Below are 22,678 nucleotides of genomic sequence, written 5' to 3'. Positions count from 1 at the left end.
GCAGTGTAGCTGCTAAAAAAGCTACTTTGACATAGCAATAATGGAAATAAAGCTTAAAAGACAAGATTCAGACTTTGTAAAATCTTACATTGGTCATAGTTGTAATGGATAAAGGGAATCCTTCTAATGACATTGAGTATGTCATGTGTTACTTAGAGGGTAGGAGCTATATACCTGAAGGAGTGAAAACTGGCACATTCAAGTCACTTGGTTTATTGGCCAGTTTGTAAGCTCTTGACATTTCCATCACAGCCTTCTCTCCTTAAAGAAAATACACGTTTAAGTTATATAGTATAACATTATCTCCCTCTTTCATCTGACACCAACAAAAACACAGTCCTAAAATCATAAGGCATCAGGAATAATCCTAACTACCTCAAGTGCCTCAAAGATAATCAACATTTCCTCCTTTCTCCCATTTATTTTCACTATTTGAATGATTGATTTGGAAGTAAATGCTCCCTTTCTTCAGCACTCACTCAGCACTCTCCAGTCAGTGTGTGGTAGAGTGAAGGGGATCTGCATACCCATTTAATCAAAACTTGTACAGCAATGTGTACACTGCGGAGAGCCAAATTCAGTCAGTATGTGCAGTCTGGAATTGCTCAAGAAATCGCAGTATTTCCTATTGATATTTGAGCCATTCACAGTGAATGCCCACCTCTTGTTAAAAGCTCTGATAGCACTGCTGTCCCTTTGCTGGTGCCTGGGCTTTAGAAGGTGATATTGTCGTAAAACACAGTCTGAGACCCCCGAGCTGCCGTGTCTGGTCCCCTGCATCCCTGCTTCTTGCCCTGCCTGGAGCCAGGGAGCTCAGTCCCTCACAGGCCACGCCATCCAAAGGGACATCTGGGATGTGGTGAGGACTCCTAAGGGTCCTTGGGTGCCACCTCCACCCCGTGTCAGAGACCCCGCCAGGGCCCTGTCAGCGCTGAGCGTCCTCCATGGTCTGAGCCGTGACAAGAGATCCCTCAGGAACCCACCCGGGCAGGGAGGCCGGACAATGTCGGGCTCCACGGGACCACCTTCCCGGGAAGAGTAGGGCTTGGGTTTAAATGAGGGAAGTTGGGAGCTGCCACCGTCCTACAGCAAGGTCCGAGGTACCGCGCGGGACTCCAACGCGGAGCCACCGCCGCGGTAGGCAAACGCCGCCCTGCGCCCCTTCCGCAAACCCCGCCGCTCCGCACATCGCTGCGCACTTTGCGTAACCTCGCTCTGCCCGTCGCGCGGTCACCTCGCAGCACCGTCATAAGGGGGCGGGAAGCGCTCTACGTAGACGGCTGCGAGAATCGCTGCAGGTCGCGCCAGAGGCGTAAGCAGTAGGACTTTGTCCCCGCCCCTCCCTCGGTGCCGGCGCGGAAGCTCCGCGCTCCTGCCCTGCCGCCATGGCTGCCCCGGGGCCGGTACGGCTTCTCCGGGCCGCCGCCGCCGCTTCTCGCCGCTGGCTTTTCGCCGCCTCGCCGGCAGCCGGCACATGGCCGGGCTGCGGCAGTGCCGCCGCTGCCGTAAAGGCAGCCCGGCCGTTCAGCCTGTCTGCCCGGGCGGTGCTCAGGTAAGAGGGTCAGAGCCGTGAGGCGCCGCTCGGGCTCCTCAGCTGCAGCTCTCGCTCCGCGGCGGTGCCGTAGCGGGACTGGCCGGGCCGTTGCTTGGGCCTCGGCGCTAAGGGCACCTAGGGCCAAGGGCCGTTGGTGGAGGCCGAGCTGGGCTGGTGCTGCATAACCTTCCCCCGGCTGGTCGTCGCCGCGCAGCCTGCGGTCTCCCGCTATCCTCCCATGCCCCTGGCTTGACCCGCTCGGGGCGGCTCTCGGCCTCTTCCTCGCCCCTCATCAGGGCCGCGCCTCGCCCCTGCTGTCGCCGTCCCGCCTGGGACTGCCGTGGCAGTGGCACTGGAGCGCTCTGCGGGGGGTATTGCAGTATCCCCCTTCGGGTCGTTAAGCCGTAGGGCCTGTGTGATCTTGTGATCTGGAGTCTGGAGCCCCTTGAAAGAGCTTATAATGCTATGGAAAACTAAACTAGGGTTCCTTATGTTTAAACTATCATTCTGAAAGGTTGTTGCTTTTTTGCGCAGCGCTTCCCCCTTTTGTTTGTTTGTTTGGTTTCCTTTTTTTTTTTTTTCTTTTTTTTGAAAGTCTGGCCAGGCCTGTGGTAGAAGTACGGAACATACCAGAGAGCAAAATACAATACTGAAGATCTGAAATTTTCTTCTGCCTTTGGTGTAGTTGTAGTTTTACTTTACTGAAGAGCACTCATGCATCCAAGTGTGCAGAACCCCTCCTCTTCTCACCAGTATGTATGAGTAGATGTTTCAAAAGTTATGACCTTTGTAGATGTTTAATATCCCAGAGCCCATGGGTTTGCAGCTTAGTACATGTAGTCAGAGGCTGTGTTTATGCATGGCCTTCTGGCTTGTAGCTTGTATATTCAAAGATAAGTCAGTGTCTACAGTTAACTTTCAGTATTTAAAATGAGGAAGTTTTAAAAACCTAATTTACTTGGTTGTCAGAGAAGTTTCTTTGATTAAGAATGAGACCCACCATCAGCTGCCCAGCATCAGGACAGTAGCTTTGCCTGTTTCCATGCCATTGAAGTTGTTTCAGTAGTTTGGTTTTAAATTTTCCTGTAGGTGCTTTTTTACTTTGTTCCAGCAGGTACTTCTAATATGAAGAAACAAACTAACCTTTTAGTCTAGAACCCCTATGTGAGATGGGTAAATTGCTAGTTTAGATCTCTTCTCTGATTGACCCAGCAGAGTGGCATTCACTTATTTCAAGGTCTCTGATTCACAATTTTTAATTAAAAAAATCAAAAGGTCTTTGTAAAGTATTGTTAAGTTTTTAAAAGTTATTGAAGCTGTTGAGCAGGGTAAATATGGGAGGAAAAAGAATACTAAAAGTGGAAAACTTTTTATTACCTAATAGTAATGTAAGACCTGTAATCCCTTAGGTCTTTCACAAACAGATTGGAATTTATTCACATGTGTTGTGTATGCATACCATCAAAAAAGGTCACACAGGCATTTCATATGTGTTGTTTATATACTCCGTATATACTCACCTGGATGAATGAGTTGAGGGAAAAAGAATATCCTTGTTTCTTTCATATATTACTGTTTTCTTCATTTATGTGCAAGTTACTTTCTCTGGTCCTGCTGTTTCTGGATCTGATACTATTTGAGACCAAGTTCCTGAACTTATCAGTCAGTGTTATTCCCATAAAAGCATATATAATTGTTTGTGTATGGTAAATTTAGCTGTGTTTGTGTTTAGAGGATGAAGACCTAGCTGTACAAAATTATTAGCTGAGGTTGTTCTTGTGAGCAGAGGTTCCCAAGGGTTTTAGTGAAGTGTTGGGCATTATGTTTTCATTTCCATTTAATTCTTCCTGTTACTCCACTTTTATCTGTTATCATTTATTTTCATGTGAACAGTAGTTATCTCAGAATTCTTTTATACCCATGCGGGTAGCTGTACATTATTTTTGGTGGACAGCGTGATTGCTACATGTTTTAAAGTTTAGTTCAGATTTATAACTTCCATATTTTAATTGAGGCCTGTATAATAGTTTAATTCATTAAACTCTTCAGGCAAAAAGGTAGAGCTGTTAGACTTACTATTTAATAAAAGATCTAGAAAGAATACGGTCTTATGTGCAACACCAGGCTACAGTTGTTATCTTTGTGTTTTGTTTGGAGGAATCTAAGAGGTGATTCTTAATTTGGAAGTAACAGTTAAAGATTCAAAAGGATACTTCTAAGGGGAAGAGGTGTCTGTTAGGATTCTTGCAGTGCTTACTCTTTTTGCATGGGAGGGACAATGAACAATGTTTACTGTTCTCTGGTGCTCCTCTGTGCATTCCTAGTACCTTTAATTTAGGGTATCATAATGATAACAAAGCTAGTAGTACTGCAGCAGCCATGTGAAGAAATTAATTGTATTGTGCATCTGGTGAAAAGGATTCATCTGAGCATGAATTGGGCTATTTATGCCTTATAGAGATTACACAAAATAGGTTTTGTTCTTCCTGATAATCCTGAGGCTGTTTATCCTTGCATAGACCTGGCATGTTTTGTGTTGGTTGCCTGTGACTAGTTCACAGTATGGTGGCATTTATTTTTTTTTCCTTCACACAAACAGTGTCTGGGTAGACAGAAGCCATGTTACTTGAAATTTTAAAAGTGTAAATATTGTTTCACGTAGGTGTGATTATTAATAATTTTTGAATGGTATCTCTGAGTCATTGGAAAGATCTGCACAGCGTGTGCTTGGAATGTCTGACGGGTCTGATTACCACAACACACTTCTGAAAGTATTTTCACCACTCAGGTGCGTGTGCAATAAATCCTCAGTTATTTATGATTTTTATTTAATTCAACTTTTTGCCTGTGTGAAGAGTGGTAAAGATTGCAATAGCAGAAAACTTGATCCTACTCTAAGACTTAAAAAGGCTATCTCTAACTATATTACAAATAAATAAATGTTAGTTTCAATTATCAGCCAGGATGACTTGGGTCCCACAGAAAATACGAATTACTGTAGCAATCTTTAACAAGAGTCAGTGACCCACTGATGGTACTGTGGCTTGTCCACTTACTGCATGCCACACCAGTTGGGCATGCACAGCCACGGTGCCGTTCCTCAATTGTCTGAAGCTAATGTGAGATTGTTGCTACAGAAAAGGGGATCCCATTCCTGTTTCCTTACTTTTGTTGTGGGCAGTGGCACTTCTGTCAGTTTTGCTTGCTGGTTCAGCTGGGGCTACTTTGTTTTTATGTTTGATTTTTCAGCCAGATTAGCAAAAGGAGTTGACTTGCGGTAATACCGGTGTAAGGATGATGGTAATGGGGATCACCCCAAACCATTATTTTTACATTTATGCTTAAGCTGATCAGGAATCTTAGCTTGCATTACTGCATCATACAGTTGCAGTAACACAAGTGTTTCACTTAGGTGTACATTTCTATGAGAGACAGATGTGACTGTGTACCAGTTCTGACATTGGTATGGCCACTGGCCTGTGAAGATAGGGTTTCATCCAGTTTTGTTTCCAGACCCAGTTTACTGCATGGCAGGGTGACTGCTGGAGGCTGAAGGAACAAAGGAAGGAGGGCAGGACTGTTGTTCTAATGACACTGTGGTGTTATGCCTGATTAGTGTAATCACAGGTGAAGAGAGTTTCAGGTGTGTTTTGACAACTGGGAGGGACATGACATCTTTTACAAAGGTTCCAGTGATCTAATGGGTTGCCAGATGTCCTGCTGTTTGGTCCCTGTTACTTGTGATCACTTCATCCCGTAATAGAAGAAAGAGTGTATTTTGGATATTGGAACAAATATTTAGTACTTGCTGGGCAGAGGATGCGCATAAATGCAAATACATCTTGCATTGTGTCTCCTGCTAGGGTTATGTTTGTCATGTTGACAGAAATACTTCAGTAAGTGAAAGTGTATTTCAGTGAGCGCTGGAAGAGCTTTTTGAAGCAGTTTGAAATTATGCTGTCAGTGGTTTACTGTGGCTGTCAGTAATGTGTATCCGTACCTTTCCAGATGCAATCTAAACTACCAGTCTTAAACTGCCAGTGGAGATGGTGAATTTTGTCCTAGCACATCCAAGAAGTGGGTGCTTGTTTCCTTGGTTGTGCTGTGGGAATTGTTGGCACAGCAGAGCAGCAAAAGGAAGAGCAGAGTAGCAACTTAAACCCCCACAGGACCCTTTGCTGGAGGTGGTCCTTTGGTGTCACTGCGCAACATTACGTTTTCTAAAGATAGATCTTGAAGATTTCTGAATTTTACCGTGCATGCTTCAGTTGCTTCCTGCAGATCAGAAAGGTCAATCCTTCATTATCGATTATAATTTTGGAATGAGTTTATAGTTAATAGTAGCTTGTGGCTGTCTTCAGAAAAATAGACTGAGGGATGATATGACGAGAATTGAACATGACATCATAGTGAATCACAGAGCTTACCGCTACAAAGTGAGTTTACAGTTGTAGCAAGGAGATTAAGTTGAGCAACAGCTATTTGTTGTTTGTCAAAACAACCTAGGACTCGGGTACTAGCTTTACAGGTTACTTGGGTTTCTAAAACCACATTTTCTTTTACAGCCAACTCCAAAATAATCTGTTCACTGATGTTTCAGTATGGCCACTTTCAAATTTTTGCTTTGATGTTCAGCACTACAGGCTAGAGTTTCCCAGAGAGTGACTTGATTTTTCAAGCTTGCATACTTTCCATATGCTAGATCATGTAAGTCCCACAGTTACTAAAAATATTAAAGGGAATATTAAGCATGCTCTTCTTAAACATGGGTTTCACACTGAAACATCGACTTTTTGCATTAGCTTTCAGTTGTTCTGTTTGTATCTCTCATCTCTTGTCAGGTTTCTTCATTGTCCATACAAGTTTTTCCTGTTTTGCTTACTTACTGTAGGAAAGAAAACTGTGTAAAACAAAACCAACTGTATTTTATTTGTTAGTATATTAAAAGCTTTCGTGTAACATGCATGTGAAATAACATAGATAATAGAACACAGGGGTGATTTTTTTCCCATATTAAAAGCTTTGGTTTTAAGACATTTTATGCAGACTGCAAAAGAAATTCTTAAATAAACATAATTGTTTGAAAAGCAAAGCAGGAAAATAAAAAAACCTTCTTTCTTTGAAGCCAGTGTCAAATCTTTGAACTGTACTGGAATTAATATTTACAAGGTGAAAACCTAGGAGAACCTGTGCTCAAAAAAAAACCCAGAATGCTTTTGGAGTATTTCCATTTTGAGGAGGGGACAAGGATTCGATTTTGGAGCTAATAAAGTAAAATGTCTTAGACTCAAAGCAGAAATAGGAAAAGTTAAAATTTGTCCTGAGTGACAATGATGAGAACAGTTAAGGTTTCATAAATCCAAAGCAGGTGTCTGTAGAAAGGTCTGTAGAGAAGCATTTAAAATAATCTCTTTTATTTTATAAAATTCAATTATCAGGATCCTATATAGCTTCTAGTGACAAAACACACATCAAGGTGTTTTTCCTTACTTTTGATGGCCTTTGTTCAGTGTACAGCAGTAAATTCCTGTACGTTACAGCTTTCAACCAGTAACTTGGGTTTCTGTGCTCTCAGAGTTGATAGTGATTATTGTTTTAGTAGTATTTAATAAACTGTAAAGATCTAAGAAATTCTAGAATTCTTTCTTTAATTCCATTATATGCTTTTCTTTTCAGCTCAGAAGATAAAATAACTGTTCATTTCATAAATCGTGATGGTGACAAACTAACAGCCAAAGGAAAACCAGGGGATTCATTGCTGGATGTTGTTGTTAATAATAATCTAGACATAGATGGGTTTGGTAAGTAGATTGAATACTAATCAGTGTTTAGAAATAATGTTCTGTTACCAGTTTATTCATAAATACTTGCAAAGTTGTAGAATCATTTAGATAGGAAAAGGCCCTTAAAATCATTGAGTCCAACTGTAAATGACTGTTTATTTCTGAATACTCTCCATTTTTTATATTTTGTCTTTAGTGTAGAGGCATAGAATATTTTGGGTAAAATTTAAAATAAATAAATAAATAAATTGGGGTGAGCCTTGCTTGAAATTTAAAGGAGGAGCATGTGGACAGAGTACTGTCAAGGTGGGATCAGAAAGATGCCATCTGCAGACTCTTAAGAGCTGAAAGGTTCCAGAGGCAGCACAAAACTGGTGCATTTATTTCTGTGTTGCCATACTGTCTCAACTTATTACCAGTTATTTTGTAGCACAAGTTGCTGTAGTATTTGAGAGCTAAGTGAAATTAAAATCCAGTTCCATGTCAGTTAGCAGAAAAGAGCAAAAAGTTTAATTCTTATTGAAGGACTGGAATAAAGGAGACCAGTGCCCCAGTCAAATCCTAACTTGGTACAAGTTTTGTTTAAAATCAGAATAGAAGGGTGCTATACTACCTCCCTATTCCTTCAAACTTTTGCACTTTCCATTGATTGGAAAGTGATTCTGTAGGATCCTAGGACGTAGGATTCTGCCCATGCAAAGCAGTGGTATTTGGTAATTAAAGGACAGGTATTTACATGAACATGAGCTTAAGAATCAGTAGTTACAAACTAAAGCAGAAAGTGGAAGCACAGTTTGTATGAGTGAATGCAAGTCAATTGGTTTAAAAAACATAAATAGGATATTATTGCACAGTCTGGAATCTGAAGTGTGTCTTATTTCAGTGCAGATAAATGTCTTTGGTAGTAATCAAATCTTTGGTAAGATTTGAAATCTCAGACTTACATCTGAGTCAGCTCTTATGTCTGGAGTTGCATACGCCTGAGGAGAAAAATTGTCTCTTAAAAGTGTGTTGGTAAACCTGGCATTATGTATCATTCATGAAATATGTCCTACAGGCTTATGGCTAGTCCACTTGTATTCTACAGTAAACATTCTCCCAGTTTGTATAAATATCAGCCCTGTTAAAGCATTGTGGTAAAGTGGAAAAAAAGCCAAAACAACCAATGGTGCTGTCAACAAATAGAAGCCAAACTAAAATTTGGAAATACTGTAACAATCCTTAACTATAACATATGATAGTCCCATTTCAATAACTACTTGCTAATGAAACAACATACTAGGGCCAAGAAAAATGCAGTGTAGATAATGTAAAAATGTATGTTCTGTGTTTAGAAAAAAGATAATGAGGGAAAAAATGTAAATCTTAACCTATTTGTTTCTATCACTAGAGGGCATCCCATGTGCAGTAATAATAATAGAAATATCTACACAAAGACTTACAAAACTGTTGAATTATTCAATTCCACTCAGTTTGTTTGATACTGCTAGCTTTACAGTTGCAGAAAGACCTTCCACTGTTCATATAGACTGGTTGGTGTTTGTTTGTTTTTCCCTCTCTTTTCACTTCACTTCTCCAACATTAAAATGCTTGAACTGCCAATACAATAAATTTTACATTATTTGGCATTTTGTTTTTTTCCCATGCATTTCTATGTACATGAAGACATGATATCATTTTTAAAATCATGACTAATGGCACAATGTCACAGTCTCTTTGAATATATGCAGTCAGTACTGTTACTACGTGAAAGCACTGTACTTTCTGTGTGGTTCTTGTGGTCTGATGATGAATCCCACTGTTTCTTTTCGTAGCAGTGGTTATACATGCAGCCTTGCTTCCCTTTGTTCCATATGAGTACAGAGGTGATGTGGGCACAATATTCTCAGTTCTGCTTTCCCTGGAAATGAGTTAATAAATGAAACTTGGCTAATGTGTTACCTGCTTGTCTTTTATCAATTTGAATCAGGGAGGGGGGGTGCTCTGTGCCCCAACACCAGTCTCTATACAAATATGAAAAATTCCATTTTCTTCACCTTTGGAGTTCACAGGATCGTAGAATGGTTTGGGTTGGAAGGGACCTTAGAGATCATGTAGTTCCACCACGTCCCCTTCCCCCACCCCGGGCAGGGACACCTTTCACTAGACCAGTTTGCTCAAAGCCCTGTCAAACCTGGCCTTGAACACTTCCAGGGATGGGGCATCCACAGCTTCTCCGGGCAACCTGTGCCAGTGTCTCAGCACCCTCACAGTAAGGAACTTCTTAATATCTAAGTTTACCCTCTTTCAATTTAAAGCCATTCCTCCTTGTCCTATCACTACATGCCCTTGTAAAAAGTCCCTCTCCAGATTTCTTGCAGGTCTTCCTTAGGTACTGGGAGGCTGCTCTAAGGTCTATCCAGAGCCTTCTGTTCTCTAGCCTGAACAGCCCCAGCTCTCTCAGTTTTCATAGAAGAATTTCATCTTCCTTTTTCAGCAAAGTGGAGAACTTCGTGCTAGCCCAGTGGCAGAGACAAATTTGTTAGTATTCAAAGTTGTACTGTTCTGTGATGATCTGATTGCTATACAAGGTAGATGTGGTTGATGCTTATTCTGTTCAACCATTGCAAATTCTTAGGTCCTTGGATCTCAGGCTGGATTGCCCTGTAATACATGTAGGTCTCTAGCTTGACTACCTTTGTGGTTGTGAATCAGTGCTCTGTTGAGGGAGAAGAAATAATGAGTATAAAATCTGTTAAGTTCTGCTGAACTTCTATAACCTTCTCAAAACAGGGAAAGAGGGAGAGAAAGATCAACCTTGGAGATATATTAAGTAGTGATGATTGACAGTGTTGTCTGCTTTTGCATTCTTATAGGACAAAACTTTTCTCTCTTTAAATGTTAGAAAGGGCCTTAGTTAAGTATTTTAATTAACTACAGGATTCAAGTAAATCTCAGGATTGTAGAAACTGTAGAAATGCTATTGAGAGTTGAATGCAAAGTAGATACATGAATGTGGGAATATATGAAGCATTAGTTTTACTAGTGAATAGAGATACTTGTATGAGACAAACACACTGATGAAGAATTTCTTGTGAAGTTTTATTTCAATTATGCTGTAATTTGAAACTTGGATTTTCTGTTATCTTGATTTTTTTTCCTTAGGTGCATGTGAAGGAACGCTAGCCTGCTCAACTTGTCATTTAATCTTTGAAGACCACATATTTGAGAAACTAGATGCTATTACTGATGAAGAGATGGACATGCTGGACCTGGCATATGGCCTCACAGAAACGTAAGGGAACATAACACTTTACTACATGAAAAACTGAAAAGCAGGGTTTGCACGTGGGGCAGTCCATTATTCTTAGAATGCCGTAATTGTCTTTTAACGAATAGGTGGATTCCGTTACGCAAATGGGACTGCCAAGTTTGAATACTGATTAGCTGAATTCATACTAAAAGATGTCAGTTTTGTTTCTGTAACTGAAGAGTGGCAGTTGCCAGTACTTGCTCTTCTGAGGTGTCTGATGCAGAAGTGTCAGATACTGAAGTATGACCAAAAACCCAGTTCCTTCAACAAAAACTTTGCTGCTGATGTCACGTGTGTGATTTTTCTTGTTCTTGTTTCCCTTCCCTTCTGTTTTCTGTCTCCATTAGTCTGTAGCTAGTTAATGTATTTTATTAATGTGTTTACTTTAGTATTTTAGTTTTGGTCAGATCTTCTTTTCACAGAATCACAGAAGGGTTGAGGTTGGAGGGGACCTCTTGAGGTCATCTGGGTCAACCCCCTGCTCAAGCAGGGCCACCTAGAGCCGATATCCAGGACCATGTCCAGACAGCTTTTGAATATCTCCAAGGATGGAGACTCCACAACCTCTCTGGTATTTATGTGCATTGATAAGATCCTTTCCCCAAGCCTTCTCTAGGATAAATGGTGTCACGCGTGGCAGTGTCACCACTTGTCATACTTTGGCTCGTGTCAGAGTGCTCTTGGTGCATACAAGCCAGATTCCCTTTTGGGTAAAACTAAAGCATTCTCTTAACTGCTAATACAGTGTTGCACATTGGACTAGTGATAGTCTAAAGTAAGCCTCTGTTCTGTCTCTCCCACACCATCATATGCCTTGTAATTACAGTGTCACATCCTCATCCATTCCTAGTGCGCTGCACTACTTGTACATGTAGTTTGTATCATAGAATGTACCTACATGAAGAGTGAGTAGCTATGCCTTACAAGGTTTCATAAGCCCTTTCCTTCATGTTTCAATGCAGTTGCTTATCAAAATGTTCTAGAATCTTTCCCATGATGTTAGAGGGTCTTATACCTGGCCCGTATAGCATAGGTTTTTTTATGTCTCTGCAAAGCAGTACTATGAATTAACTTATCTCCTTACACCAGTAATGGAATCCTGTATCAATTGTTTCTACACAACAGTATGTTTTTTCTCACTTCAGCCAAATATTAACTTTTCTGGGAGGTTGTAAAGGCAAAGAAGTTAAGCCATGAAAAACTTGTTTCACCTTCTTTTGTTTTCTCCTTTTTCCTGTCTCCCAAAAAAAGGATTTTCAATTTTGAAAATAATAGTAAGTCTATTAAGTGTGAATTTATGTCACTCTTGCCATCTACCATAATTCTTCTCAGAGCCACTTTCAGATTCTGCACCAAACCAATTTCTGAATAGCTCTGGAGGCCAGCAGTCTAATTAAAAACTTTCTTATTCGGCTGTCTTTTAATTAAAGATTTAAATCAGGGAATTTTTACTGAAGAACTGAAACAGTAGAAAGACAGAGCTGTTTAAATACTTTATTTGGTCTGAAGAACTTTGAGAGAAAAAGTTTTTAGACCTTCTGAAGACACTTGTTACTTCTATCAGGTTTTCCTAATAACACATGTTCTTCCTATGGCCAGGGATCTTTCATATGTGTGAAAAGCCCTGGAAGCCTGAGCTTTAAGTGGCTGATACTTGCTGTAGGTTACCTGGTCTCCTGTGCTGATGTAAACGTGTGTAATGGAAATGCAGTACTATGCTCTGTCATAAATATAATGGTAAAAGTTTTTTCTTGTCAGTGACTGTATTTGTGGAAATTTCAGCTAGCAGCCGCCATGGAAGCTCATGGTTTTTAAAACAAGGAACTAATTAGAAAGGTTAAAAGGAAATGGTTTTGAATAACTGCAGAACAATAAAGACATTAGGAGTGAGGGGATGCAAGCCCTACTATGTTAAATGCTTCAAAAGATTACTGAACTAAAAAATAAGCCGAGAAACAGCTTGCTAAAAAGTAGAAAATCAGTTTTGTTTCTAACCTATCAGAAACAGGAAGCTTGTTTACATGAAGAGCCAATGGGTGATGCAGAAGTGCACTTAAAATATAGAAAGATGATAATGTAAAAGCAAAGTTTCCTTTGCATTGTTGTCTCCAGAGATGTTACCGATGTCCATGCACTGGAAGATTTCTTTGGAGAGGGCTTCCTGGAGTATTGCAGCAAATATGAGTAAATACAGTAAAATGAGTAATGACAAATGGTAATGAGTAGGTAGCATTCACCCAGGAGTTCTGCAGGAGTTCATGATGACATTTCTGAACTTTTGTCTGAAAGGCTTAATTAGCTGTTTTAAAACTGGTCCCACATCAAAGGAATGGAAGGTAGCAACCCAACTTTTAAAATGAGATCGTCAGAACTGGAGAACAGTGAGTCTGATTCCATACTGGACATGTTAATCATGTGCCTATGGACTGTTGCTTCTTTATGATTTCTAGCGCATAATTGTAAGGAAAGAATTCAACAAAGCTTTTGTAGAAGGATGTAACAGATACGGGATTTCAGACGAGTCACTGAGTGTGAAAATAGAAGATCTTACAGTTCATGTAGTTTACTTAGGTTCAGAAATTCTTTCCTAAGATTGAATTGAAATGGGTAAGAGCAAAGGCCCTGTAAAGGATAAGTAATTGGTTAATAGATAAAATGTCTTTTAACAAGGTAAGAATATGTGATCTAAAAGTGATTGGTACTAGGTTTTATGTAGTGAGTGTTTTTGTGAGACTTTGGAAAAGAGAATGAAGAATAAAGTTTGTGTTTAGTGCTGTGTTAGTGTGGTAAAATCAAAACTGTCAGTGAAGCCATACACAAGGATCTTGTGCTACTGAGTGATAGGAAACAATGTTTGGTGTTAAAAGCTGCAGATAAACACACATGGAGAGGTGGGTAGAACAGTGGTAACCATGCGGATTTGAAATACACTGCCAGCTAGCTAGCATCTTCGAGGAATGTCAGCTTAAGGTTTGGTGTTAAAACACCAAAAAAAACCCCCCAAAACCTCAAAAAAAGTGAATGGGCTATTGGCAATATTAGGTAGGAACAGGTAGAAAACCAAAAATGACCATTACGTAACAATATGGGAATTCACCATATCTTTTTACTTCCTTTCTTTTTTCTTTTTTTTTTTTTAAGTAGTAGAATGAAAGTAAATAAAGGGAAGTGGTTAAAGGAGGGATGGTTTGCATGCAGGAATTGACTAAATCATCTTTTTGGGAGTCCAACCTTTAGCTGTAAGGAGTGGAGGAATCTGGTTAAATATCTATAAAATTGTAAATGCTGTGGAAGAATTTGAATAAGAGAAGGTAGTTTGTTTCTCACAGTGTTATTTAGTGCTGCCTAAGGTTTTTTTGTACTGCTGTGTAGCAGGCTCAAAACCTTCACGTGAAGTGAATCATTTGCTACACTACAGAGTACATAGGGAGTTAGCATTGGTCTTTAGTGAAAACAGACACTTTAGTAAAATTCAGCCTTGCTGACAATGATACAAGTATCAGAAACTGCATATCTAATAGGTCATTTCTAACCCGATTCTTATGGATGTATATTCAGGAGATTAAATCTTCTGGTAATGTATGTATTTATACATGCATTCTACTAATTTGAAGTTGATGTATGGAGTCATTTACATAGAAGTATTGCATTTTCATATAGGACTGAATTTTGAGCTTTAACAGCAGTTGATCACTACATGCTTGAAAGGGTTCTATAAAGATATTAATGTAGTATGATCTTTTATAGTATCTCTGCCTACATTGCTATATTGATAAATTTATTCAGCTGGGGCTACAGAACATTGTCCATCCTTGCTGATGTTTAAGTGTTCTATACTTAAGAACCAAAGCATGAACATTACATTAAAGATATCCCAGCAGTAAAAGTGGCTTGTGATGTCTGCAGAATTTTGTTGTGGTATTATGTCTTTGTTTTGAAATGTTCCAGTACAACATTTTTTCATGCTGAATGGTAGGCAGAAAAAATGAAGGATTGCATCTCCTCAGGTGCCATGAGTATTTTATCCTTCTCCTTCTTTTCGCTCTTACTCTCTGATATAATGACGCAATCTTGAGTTGTTTAATTTGAAAACATTGGACCCTGTATGAGTTAGGTTTTGCTTTTTCTTGAGGTTTTCATTCTGATTCATTGCCTTCATCTCTTCAGAGATGCCAAATGTCCCTTGGGACATCAAGTGTTGTTCACTGCACTTGACTGAACTGTTAGCGACCCATTGAAAATGGAAGGGTCACCCTTACTGTATATTGCCTCAGGAAGTAGGAAGTACTTGTGTACCATTTTCCAGTGTACTGAACTCTGCTACTTAATGTAAATCATTTTTATTACCGCATGTATCTTTGCATTGATGCATGCAGTTCACTGCTGGTCTTGATTAAGCCATGCACAAGAGTGGCTGATTGTAGATCATAATTTGTTTGGGATGGCTGAATGTTGGAGGCATAGGGGGGTAAATGCTGTTAGATATGTGATCACGTAGAACTAACGACAACATCCTATTTCCCTACAGATCACGTTTAGGCTGCCAAATCTGCTTGAAGAAATCCATGGATAATATGACTGTTCGAGTACCAGAAGCTGTTGCAGATGTTAGACAATCAGTAGATATGAGTAAAAACTCCTAAAAGGCAATAACTTGGGGGTTTTAAAGAAGCTTAATTATTTTTATAACTTATTTTTAAATGTGTAATTAAATATGGAAACTTACATAATTGTGAGTTATTTTATATGACTATCAATATTAGATGGATGCTATTTTAATTTTCTTTATAGAACCTCCTATATTTTTACGCTTAAAATGCAATAATACTTCTTATAAGTGATCATTGGATTAAGCATTAGCAAGTGTATTACAGGTTTCACATAACATGATTCTGCCAAAACTAATGACGTTTGCAAGCCGGATCACTTCTACAAGGCTTCTAAAAACCCCTGGTCATTTCTAGGTTTCAGACCTAGGTATGTAAGAGAACAAAACTTGTAAGACTGAGTCTTTTTAAAGTGTTGTCGTTAAAGATGGTGTACTCAGAGCTAGTTCATGTTCTGAGTAAATAGGATCCTTCCTCAGCAAATAGTGGATTTTCAGGGTAGGGTTTTCCAGACTTTTTGTCTTGGCAAAAATACTGTTAAAACCATGAAATCTAGGGGCCTATGCAGAATGTTGGCACCTACATCTTAATTGCTGCAATGCATCTCTGTGGCCTGAATCAGAAATCGTTAAACCTCAACTTCATTATATTTGACTACACCACAAATACGGGGATACACAGAGCTTAGAAGAGTAAAGTGCTGGAGCTGTCTAATAGGAGGGCATAACTACTGGAGGTAACTGTAAATTCTTACTGTTCTTTGAAGATGGTTGAGTTGGAATTGAAGAGGGCAGTGTTTGTCAACAGAAGATTTGTTCTGAATTCTTCATCCCTTTCTCAGTTTTTAGCTTGATCAGGAGGCAGTATGATGTTTACTAGAGCATTCAGCTTAAAGAGGTTCCTAGGTTCCGGGCCTTGCTCTCAGGATCATTTCAGCAAGGGTTGATGTGGAACGACCAAGTATATTTATTCCATAAAGATGGACTAGGTTCCCCAGAAGGCCTGAGGAGACCCCCATGGTGGGATTGCCTGTGAACTGATGATGAAGACCTTTCAGTTGGTTCTAGTTTTAATCTTTCCAAAGTAGAACAAAGTAAAATAATGTCTCTAAGACTCTTCATTATTCTCTCCAGTTTTTGTTGCCTAAATACTTAAATGAAATGGTTGTCACCATTACAATAGTTAGTTTACCCTTATAAGGTTATTTTAATATTTTGGGCATATTTATATATCTATAAAATTCATTTATTTACATTTAAATGATCTAATGAATTCATTAATGCCTTATTTGAAGTGGTGACAATGACATCTAGGCATCTTTTCTTGCATTATTATATTTATGGGAGAGATGAAAAATATTTTTCCAATGTCAAATATTGGGATTATTTTGAGCTTCATAAAGAAGAAAAAAAAAAAAAAAGAAAAAAGGACCCACTTTGTTATAAAAATATTTTCTAGAATTGTATTGAAAATAGATCTGGTACAGATTCTTTAATTTTCTCTCTGAATAACTATTTGTTTCCCGGTGTTCCCTTTGGACTTCCCCTTAAGCAAGATAGGTTTAATGTATTCTGTTCAGAACTTAATCATATATGCTTTTCAGAATATACTTCCTCTCATTTAATTCAAAATGTGACTTTAGAGGTGCAGTCTCCTGGCTTTTGAAAGGTAGAGCAAAGTTGGGAAGAAGGGTGGAAATAAGATAAAATGTTCTGAAGATATTTCTGTCTTCCTCTGTATCTGCTGTGACTCTTAACTGTAATTTAGAGGTTACCCTGCCACAGTTGGGCTCAAAGGTGAATGAGTTCTCACTTTGTGTTACCTTTGTCCTGAGTTCATTTATATACATTTATTAAATATTGAACTCTGATTCTTTTACATGAGACACAGCTCTTTGGCTTCCAAGGGAGGGAATGTAACTTGGGTCATAACCAGATGTACTGTGCATTCTTGCATTGAAAAGAAATCTGAGGTTTCAGTATAGCTGTTTAGGGGTAGATGTTGGTGTTTGCTGGGGTTTGGGGTTTTTTGAGTTTTGCTCTGGGTTGGTTTATCGGGTTTTTTGTTTGTCCATTTATGCACAGCATGAGGCATTTCGCCTTGTGGGAATCCTGAAGCATTTGATGCTGCATTAAACAAATGTGAAACAACTCGTAATAGTTTCCTTTCTAAGCCAAGGTTGTGTCATTGTGTGTTTCCTGTGACAGCTTCTAGTTACAAAGACTTTGACTCTCCTGTATTGTGCCTGTGGAAGGAATTACTTAGCACAGCAAAGCAAAAAAGGACACTTCAAAGTTTGTTTTGAATTCTAGAGGTATCCCATATCGCATGCAAATGGAAATCTTAGAAGGCAAAGGAACTGACATGTAATCCCAAAAATGCACAGTTCAGAGATACTTGTTTCCTTATTGTCAGAATGATTTGCAAATAAATCTTATTTTTGGCCACTTTCTGACATACCTTGTTTGTATTGATTTCTCTTTCCTTTTCTTCTAAGTTATTGAATGTATTTCTGGGCATAAAATGGAACCTAGCAGTTAATGATGCACGTTCAAGTGTAAGTATGAATTATTGTGCAATGGCACACAATTAAAGCACCAAAACTAGCTAAATATATATTTTGTTTCCGTGTCCAAATAAAGTTTACAGGTAACTTGCTTTCTAAAAGCTTTTCCTTTCTCTGGTAAAACAAGGAGTCAGTGGGTCTCTTTTGTCTCGCTCCCTCTCAAAAATGAAGAGAAAATCAGAACTAACTTTGTTCCCTTTGCTTCTGAACTTTAGTTTGCAACGTGTGCTTGCAGTCTGGGGCAGAAACAGACCTTTAATTCACAAGTATTGGTGGTGTCCTGATTCCTGGTTTTGTGAGGAAGCCAGGCCAAAACCCTCCTCTGGCAGAAGGAAAGGTCTCATCCTTCCCTCTTCCTTTCTGAGGGCATGGGGGAACTTGTCTGTGGCTCCAGGTCAAGTCCCTTCACCCCGTGAAAGCCCCAGTCACATTTGGGGTCCTACTGTCTTCTGTTGTGGGCAGGGACACTGACCACAGGGGCCAGCAGTCCCCATTTCTGTGACACTGATGTCTGAAGGGAAAAGAGGAGGTGCCTCGCACTCCCACATTGCTCTTCTGCGAGGGAAGGTGTCCATCATCTGGGCTGCAAGCTCTCACTAGGCGGAGGAAAAGGAGTTCTTCAGGCAGTTTGTTACTTTGGACAGAAAAACTTCTATGTCCATTTTTAGCTACAGGGCTCCAGAGGATTTAAGGGAGCTGTGTTCAAACTTAATGTCCCACTTGGAGGCAAGTTGAAGAGGCCATGTCTAAAAACTAACAGTGGAAGAGGTGCTACATCCCCGACTTCTGGGTCTAGGCTGGGGCACAGAGCCTGTGTTTTACCCTCACAGAGGCTGATGTGCTATGCAAAGATTGGATAGACCAAAACCCAACAAACTCCTCATTCCTTCAGAGGAAAAAGGAGAGAGAAATCTTTACAGGAGAAGAGATGCTCAAGTTCAGTCACTGAGGTATCAAATAGTACAAAACATTGGGAAGGGGCTGCTGGAGATTTCTCTGCAAATGATCTGAAAAGACATGGAAGGGATCAGGGATTTTGTGCATCCTGGCCAGAGCTGCTGGCTCTGAGGGTGGCTGTGTAGATCTGTGCACTATAGTGCCTCTGTGCTCCTTCTCTCCCTGTTACCCTGCCAGCAGAGCAGCAAGAAGTGTGGTCCATACATAAACCAACCAAAGTAACCCTGAGATTTATTTTCTAACCTACTGCCCCCCACTACCTTTTTATGACGTTAAGCATTTCATTGATGTGAACCAGTCCAAATTAAAAAAATGATTGGGCAGTAATTTCTGGCCAGCACTGATAGAGCATTTGCAACCAGGGCAAACTTCCACCTAAAGCTGTGGCCTCACTGTGCTCAGAGGAGTATCTCTGGTGTCCTTCTCCACGGCTCTGGAAGCTCCCTCGACCTCAGCCCAACAACAGAAATGTTATTTTGAGCACTAAAACTGCTTGTGTGCTTCCACCAACTTTTGTTACCTTTGTCCAGTGTAATCTGCTTGTTCCTAACCCTTTTCAGCACCTTCTTCCCCAAACAGGCACTAGAGTGCATCTCTCACATTTGCTAGAGATGAGAAAGGATAAAAAGCTTGGTATAACATCCCTTATATCCACTCGGGAAGGTGAAGTTCCACTGTACCTATTTGTGGCTGTTCAGAGCACGTCTGTGCTAGATAGAGCACAGGCTACGTGTGAAATTGCCTCCGCTGTGCTGAGCCCAGGTGGTGCATCCCTGCAGCACAGCGCTGGTAGGGGTGAAATTTGGGCACGGGAGCAGCACAGCGCGTTCTAGCAGCCGCACATGTGAACCCAGCTCGGCTACAGCCCTCGGTGGAGCTGGCGACTGTGGAGTCGCTGCGAAAAAGGTGTAGGTTCAGCGCTACAGTGGACAAGACCTGTTGCTGCATCATGCCAGGCTGCCACGACTGCGGGTGTCTGTGCCCGGGCATGTAGTCCAACAGACAGATACACAGACACACAGAAACTTCTGAACCAGCCCTGCTGACCCATGCAGACAGAAATGGGGTGCCAGCCCCTGCAGGCAGCAACCCCTTCTGTCTGTGAGCTACTGGGAGCCTCTGCTGTTGACCTGTGACAGCCCTGGGAGCAGCCCTACCAGGGACTCGGCCAGCTCTGGTGTGGGTACTGGGGTTCCCTGCCTGTCATGGTGCCTCTGCTCCTTCATGTTCACAGGGATGCGCAATCACATAACCCACCAAAGGCAGGGTGGGACATTTGTGCTCCTGGTTTCTCCAGTGCCGCAGCAAGCAGCAGAGAACACATGAGAAGTGATAACAGCACTGGACACTGGTGCCGGGTAACCATTTGTAGGTACTTCAGAGAAGTCTTGGTGCCTGTGGCAGCTGTACCCGGGTTGCAGCTATGGCTGGGCTGGTTTTCTTCCTGCTGGCAGCAACCTGCTGCTGGCAGGTCTCTGGGTTTGGAGAAGTCGGTCCCATCTCACTGAAGGAAATGCCAGGCCATAGCATAGCATAGTTTCTCCTTCATGCTGTGCTGGATCAAAAATGGCTTTCCTTAAGGATCCAGTTTTGGATCAAACAAGCATCCAGGTAAGTAGGATGTTTTTCTCCATCCAAGTGCATGTGAGAAGGTTCAGAACAGCTCGCTCTCATTTCCCCCTCAAGTAGCAGCCCTTGCTTTGCAGAGGTAAACCAGCACTAGCTGTTGATCTGGTGAGCGCTCACAGGCTTCACTGGTAATGGTTTGGAAAAGGAAGGTCATTGCCTTCCTAGAAATCTCTGACTGGAGGGGAGAAAGAGACAGGGAGGGAGAGCTGAGCAAGATCACAGTGATGCAGCTGCAGCCTCTTGGATCCAGGGCAGAGGCAGACACATGCCACCCAGGGAGCCAGCGATGGGTTTTGGCTGTGGATAAAGGTAGAAGGTCTCATCTCAGAGGAATGTTTAACAACAAATGAAAATAGCGGCAGAAGAAAACAAATAGTGTCACAGAGACAAGGCATGTGGTAGCTCAGAGTGCAGACTGTGGTTCAGTTCCAGGGAAGTGATGACTGCCAGGAGGGAGCACAGCAGGTGATGGCTGGAGCAGGAGAGGCTTTGTCTCCTATTTCAGCACTTCTTTTTCCTTCCAGCCTAATTGAGTTGTTATGATCATCACAGCCAGTGGATTTTCATCAGAAAATTAGGAAAAACACACTCTGTCCTGTCATGGAGAAATAAAAACAACCAATGTCCTTTGCCTTGAAATTTCCTGTGCTTTTGGGGCTCTCCTTCAAGGAGAAGAACAAGAAGTGCAAGGAGCCTCTTGGGGCAGAGGTCTGTGGAAGCAAAGCAGAGCAGAGCTGCCCGAGCGTGAATGCTCTCCTGGTTGGGATCTCCCTCCACTGAGTGATGTACACAGAAAATGTTGGAAATACAGCCCAAACAGCCCGTGTGTGAGCACTGAATGCCAGCTTCACGTTTAAAATTAGAATCACAGAATCATAGAATAGTTAGGGTTGGAAAGGACCTCAAGATCATCTAGTTCCAACCCCCCTGCCATGGACAGGGACACCTCACACTAAACCATCCCACACAAGGCTTCATCCAGCCTGGCCTTGAGCACCGCCAGGGATGGAGCACTCACAACCTCCCTGGGCAACCCATTCCAGTGTCTCACCACCCGAACAGGAAAGAATTTCCTCCTAATCTCCAATCTAAATTACCTGAATTAAAGCCCTCATTGCAGGTCTATTTTCTACCACTTTTGCATTTTATTAAGCATTTGTCTCTGGATAAGGGTGGGAAGGTTTGGCTTCTGGTTCGCTTGTGAGAGTACTTATTTTCAGAGGTAAAAATGCCTAAAGGAGGCAAAAGACACCAGCGACCTTTACAGCAGGACACAGAAATAAAGGGGTGGAAACAATTACCAGGGAACAGGAGTTCATTCTTAGAATAAAAGTACAGAGTAACCTCAGGGTAATGGTTATGGTATTTCACTGCTTACATAACTGGTTAATCAGTGCTGTCAACTCCTGGTTTGCCATGCACTGCCTCCACCATAAATAATACGTTTCATCCATTTCTGCTTCCTTCCAACTGAAGAGCCTCTGTAACGGCTCTAGATCCCAGGAATTTCATAACATTAACCTTCCTCTGAGCATCACGTGCCAGAAATTCTTACTCTCTGGCAAAATACTTCCCCCAGATCTGTTTTGCTAGCGAGTGAAAAATGAATCCCAGCTCCGAGGTGAGCTTGAGCTGCAGCATAACCAGTGCAGGTAGCACGGCCCAGCACTTGTATTGCACAATGCAGGCGCGGTTGGCAGCCCATGGTTTCTGCAGTGTGATGTTATTTACAAGGGCTTTTTTTGGTGCTTCAAAGCCGGAGTGCTTTCAGAAATACACAGGAGGGTTCTCTTGCTGAAAACTCACGGTCACCGTTAAATCTGGAAGGAGACCTGTGTTATTTAAGTTCCTTCCTGGCAGCAGGTTTGTGTTTGTAAACACCTGACCCAAATCCACGGAGGGAAGAAAAAGACCCTTTGGCTGATCCATGACACTTGCTCCCACCTCTCCAAAATAAACAGACCGGCATGGTCTGGTAAAGCAAAAATGTTGAAACGGGTTCCATTTGGTACGAGTGGCAGCACTATTTCAGAAGTGAAACCAGCAGCGTTCCCCCCAGAGCACAGTGCGTGTTTAGGTGTAACAATAAACCAGCCTGCCAGGCCCTGACGGAGCAGGCACTGACCTCCTAACCCTCTCCTCTTTTACTGCCTACGCTGCTCCTGCCAGAGAGACCCTGATTTATCAATTGCTTCTCCCCTGCTCTGTTGCCTGCAGCTCTTCATGATGTCCACTTGCTCCTTGGGGACATCTGTTTGGTTTGGGTTTGCTTTGGTTTTTCTGCTCAGTTTCTGCCATTTTCATGGTGTT

The 22,678-nt window shown here is 41.4% G+C and overlaps 1 protein-coding gene across 1 annotated transcript; it reads left to right on the top strand.

The window, feature by feature from the left end:
• Positions 1–1,296: 1,296 nt before the first annotated feature.
• On the top strand, positions 1,297–17,673 carry FDX1 (ferredoxin 1). Its single transcript, XM_065678621.1, has 4 exons — positions 1,297–1,552; positions 7,211–7,335; positions 10,462–10,591; positions 15,138–17,673. The coding sequence occupies exons 1-4, from the start codon at positions 1,386–1,388 to the stop codon at positions 15,250–15,252; spliced, it is 537 nt and encodes a 178-aa protein (XP_065534693.1). The 5' UTR covers positions 1,297–1,385; the 3' UTR covers positions 15,253–17,673.
• Positions 17,674–22,678: the final 5,005 nt, after the last annotated feature.

The sequence above is a fragment of the Lathamus discolor genome, chromosome 4 (assembly GCF_037157495.1).
Source record: "Lathamus discolor isolate bLatDis1 chromosome 4, bLatDis1.hap1, whole genome shotgun sequence".
Classification (NCBI taxonomy): Eukaryota; Metazoa; Chordata; class Aves; order Psittaciformes; family Psittacidae; genus Lathamus; species Lathamus discolor.
Note: the sequence above shows the minus strand (reverse complement) of the source record. Positions and strands in the feature narration are given on the sequence as shown.

Coding starts and splice junctions, on each gene's coding strand:
- FDX1 (XM_065678621.1), top strand. CDS start 1,386: ATGGCTGCCCCGGGGCCGGTACGGCTTCTCCGGGCCGCCGCCGCCGCT. Junction 1,553..7,210: donor TCTGCCCGGGCGGTGCTCAG/GTAAGAGGGTCA, acceptor TTTTCTTTTCAG/CTCAGAAGATAAAATAACTG. Junction 7,336..10,461: donor TCTAGACATAGATGGGTTTG/GTAAGTAGATTG, acceptor TTTTTTCCTTAG/GTGCATGTGAAGGAACGCTA.